At 37.6% G+C, this 2,500-nt stretch overlaps 1 protein-coding gene across 3 annotated transcripts in view; it reads left to right on the plus strand.

The window, feature by feature from the left end:
• Nucleotides 1-1,105: 1,105 nt before the first annotated feature.
• LOC113820225 (uncharacterized) overlaps nucleotides 1,106-2,500 on the plus strand; it is a gene marked incomplete at its 5' end in the record, with an annotated part of 64,606 nt that continues 63,211 nt past the window's right edge. For all 3 annotated transcript variants that reach the window (XR_011398234.1, XM_027372538.2, XM_070116535.1), the window contains 1 exon segment: nucleotides 1,106-2,500. This exon segment is cut by the window's right edge and continues 717 nt beyond it. Coding sequence is in view for 2 of the 3 variants with exons in the window: in XM_027372538.2 (XP_027228339.2) it covers nucleotides 1,106-2,500 (1,395 nt within the window).

Below are 2,500 nucleotides of genomic sequence, written 5' to 3' on the forward strand. Positions count from 1 at the left end.
TTACTTTTCTCATTAAGGTTTTGTATAAGCTTTCCACAGGCTCTATAGTAGTTTGATTTGCCGATTCTTTTATGCTGATAAACTTTTGTAACTTTAAAATTTATGTACAGACAATACTCATTTTACGATGCCCCCCCTGTTTGCAGTGTTTCCCTTTATCATGATTTTTTTTCATGGTTATCCCCCCTCTCCCCACACACATGCAAATTATTCTCATAGACTGTGATTGAAAAAGGTAAATAAATCAATTGAAGAATAGATTCGTTACAATGTCCTTATGGCAATACAGCACAAGACAAAAGCGCTTTATAAAGGGTAGGAAAAAGGACTATATAAAGAACTGACTGTAAAGCAATTTGCCAAACTATGCTGTAATTGTGGATGTAGAATTTAATGTCATTGATGATGCAGACCCTCTAGATTGGCGGCTCTGTGAATGGCCACCTGTGCTCCCCATGACTGTCACTCACCAAGCTTTTCTCTAACTTAAATGAGCTTGGTATATCCGTCATATATTATTATTGATGAAAATTTACATAACTTCAGTTATTTATTGTTTATTTTCATTTTTACCAAATTTGTGTGTGTTTTAATATTTTCAGTTATTATGAAGTCTTAGTTATTTCTTATGGGAATGATTATTTTTTTAGGTTATTTTCTTTTATGATATGGATTCAGGAATGCAATTTGAACAAAAATCGAGGACTACCTGTACAATAGTTTTATTGTTTTATTAATTTTTTTCATTGTCAACACTACATTTACTTTTCTGAATGTGACTTGGTGAATCAGAGTGCTTTAGAATTCACGGAAGCTGTCAGTTTTTTCTTTCTTTTATAAAATAATGAGTAGCGATGATTAGAATTAGAAATATGCGTCTTGTTTAAGTGCATTTTTGATAACAGCTAAACTGAATAATTTGAGGGAAAGTATAGATATTTCCCGTCATTCATAGTAACAGTTTTTGTTATTAATGCCAAAAAAATATTCTTAAAGACCAGGGTTTTGATAGTGAAACTTTATTTACCCCTGGGAAAGTGTTTGTTACTTTTCCTTTGATTGTTATATAATACATGTTTTCCTTCTTTTTGTGTGTGTGTGACAGAAGGGAAGACAAGGACATAGAGGACTTAGTGGAAGGTCCTGGCTGTAGTTTACCGCAGTTGGATGGGGCAATCGACTGTGTTCGTCTGCCGAAGTCCGAGGCGAGAACTAAGGAATGTGCATTGCGAGAAACCTTTGTGCCTTCAGGTAGTGCCCAAACTGTAGAAAGAAATACTGTGATAATGAATATAGCTCAAAACTGTGATTCAAAAGTTTTAAGTAAACACTGTGACAATTTTTTGTCGGGAAATAAGCAAAAATGTGATAGGGAAAAGAGTGAAAGCAAAGAGGCTATATCACTGAAGAGAAAAAGTTTACCAAGAACTAAGGAAGTTTATAGTAAGAAAAAGATTGAAAGGAAATTAAGTTCAGAAACCAGTGATGAAGAAGTCTTTACTATCCCTCAGTTCGATGGTGCAAATGACATAGTGTTTCACAGTCGAAAGCAAAAAACTTCTAGTAATTCTAGTGCTCAGCATACAGGGCAAGGGAGCTTGAGTCAAAGACCCTCCTTACCTCAGATGCAGTATACGTCTAACTCAAAATCAATCACCGCACGCGAGGCAATCCGAGAAAACATATTGAAAAAGAAACGAGGTGAGGTATCTCAGGTTGTGCACCCCACTCAGCATCGCAGGCAAGATCCCCAGGTACCACAGCAAAGACAGCGCTGTAACTCGCAACCTGTGCCTTACCCTTCAGCTCCCCAGGCTCCAGTGCCTTCATCACATAATAACAGAGTACCTGCTAGTATGTCAAGTTCAGTTCCTTCAGACATAAACATGGACAGGATGCTAGGAAGGAGAATGGAAACATCATCAAACATGGCATCTGGACAGTTTATGCAATCTAGCACAGCAGCCAGAGAAGAAAATTACTCAAGATCAAATGCTAGAAATCAGTTTTCTATGAAAACTGATAGCATGGGTCATACTGATAGAAGAGAAGGAAACATTGCTTCAGGAGTGAGTCAGGGCTTCCAGAGAGTATCTCAGTCACAGGAGAGAAGCAAATCATCCAAGAAAAACAGGAAGGGACAGAGATCAGAATTCAGAGATCCTACTGTGCCTTCTCATGTTAGTTCCAAGACCTCAGATTCTATGGGTATGGCTGGTCCTATTAACATAACACCTATTGCGAGTGGGATGCCACAGGAATTTCCAGGCATTGGAAAAGCTCTTGTTGTACCAGCACTAGTAACGAACAAAAGAGTGAATGTTACTAATTCACATGTAATGCTGTCACCCAATATGGTTATGCAGAATTCTGGAAATGTCATCTTTAACCAGTCTTCTTTTGAAAGTGGAAACAGTCAACAGTCACCCAGTGTAATGATGGTCCAGCCTACTTTTGAACATGAGAACAGTGGGGGAAGAAGGCATGCTCAAATGAATAA

The sequence above is a fragment of the Penaeus vannamei genome, chromosome 39, assembly GCF_042767895.1.
Source record: "Penaeus vannamei isolate JL-2024 chromosome 39, ASM4276789v1, whole genome shotgun sequence".
NCBI lineage: Eukaryota > Metazoa > Arthropoda > Malacostraca > Decapoda > Penaeidae > Penaeus > Penaeus vannamei.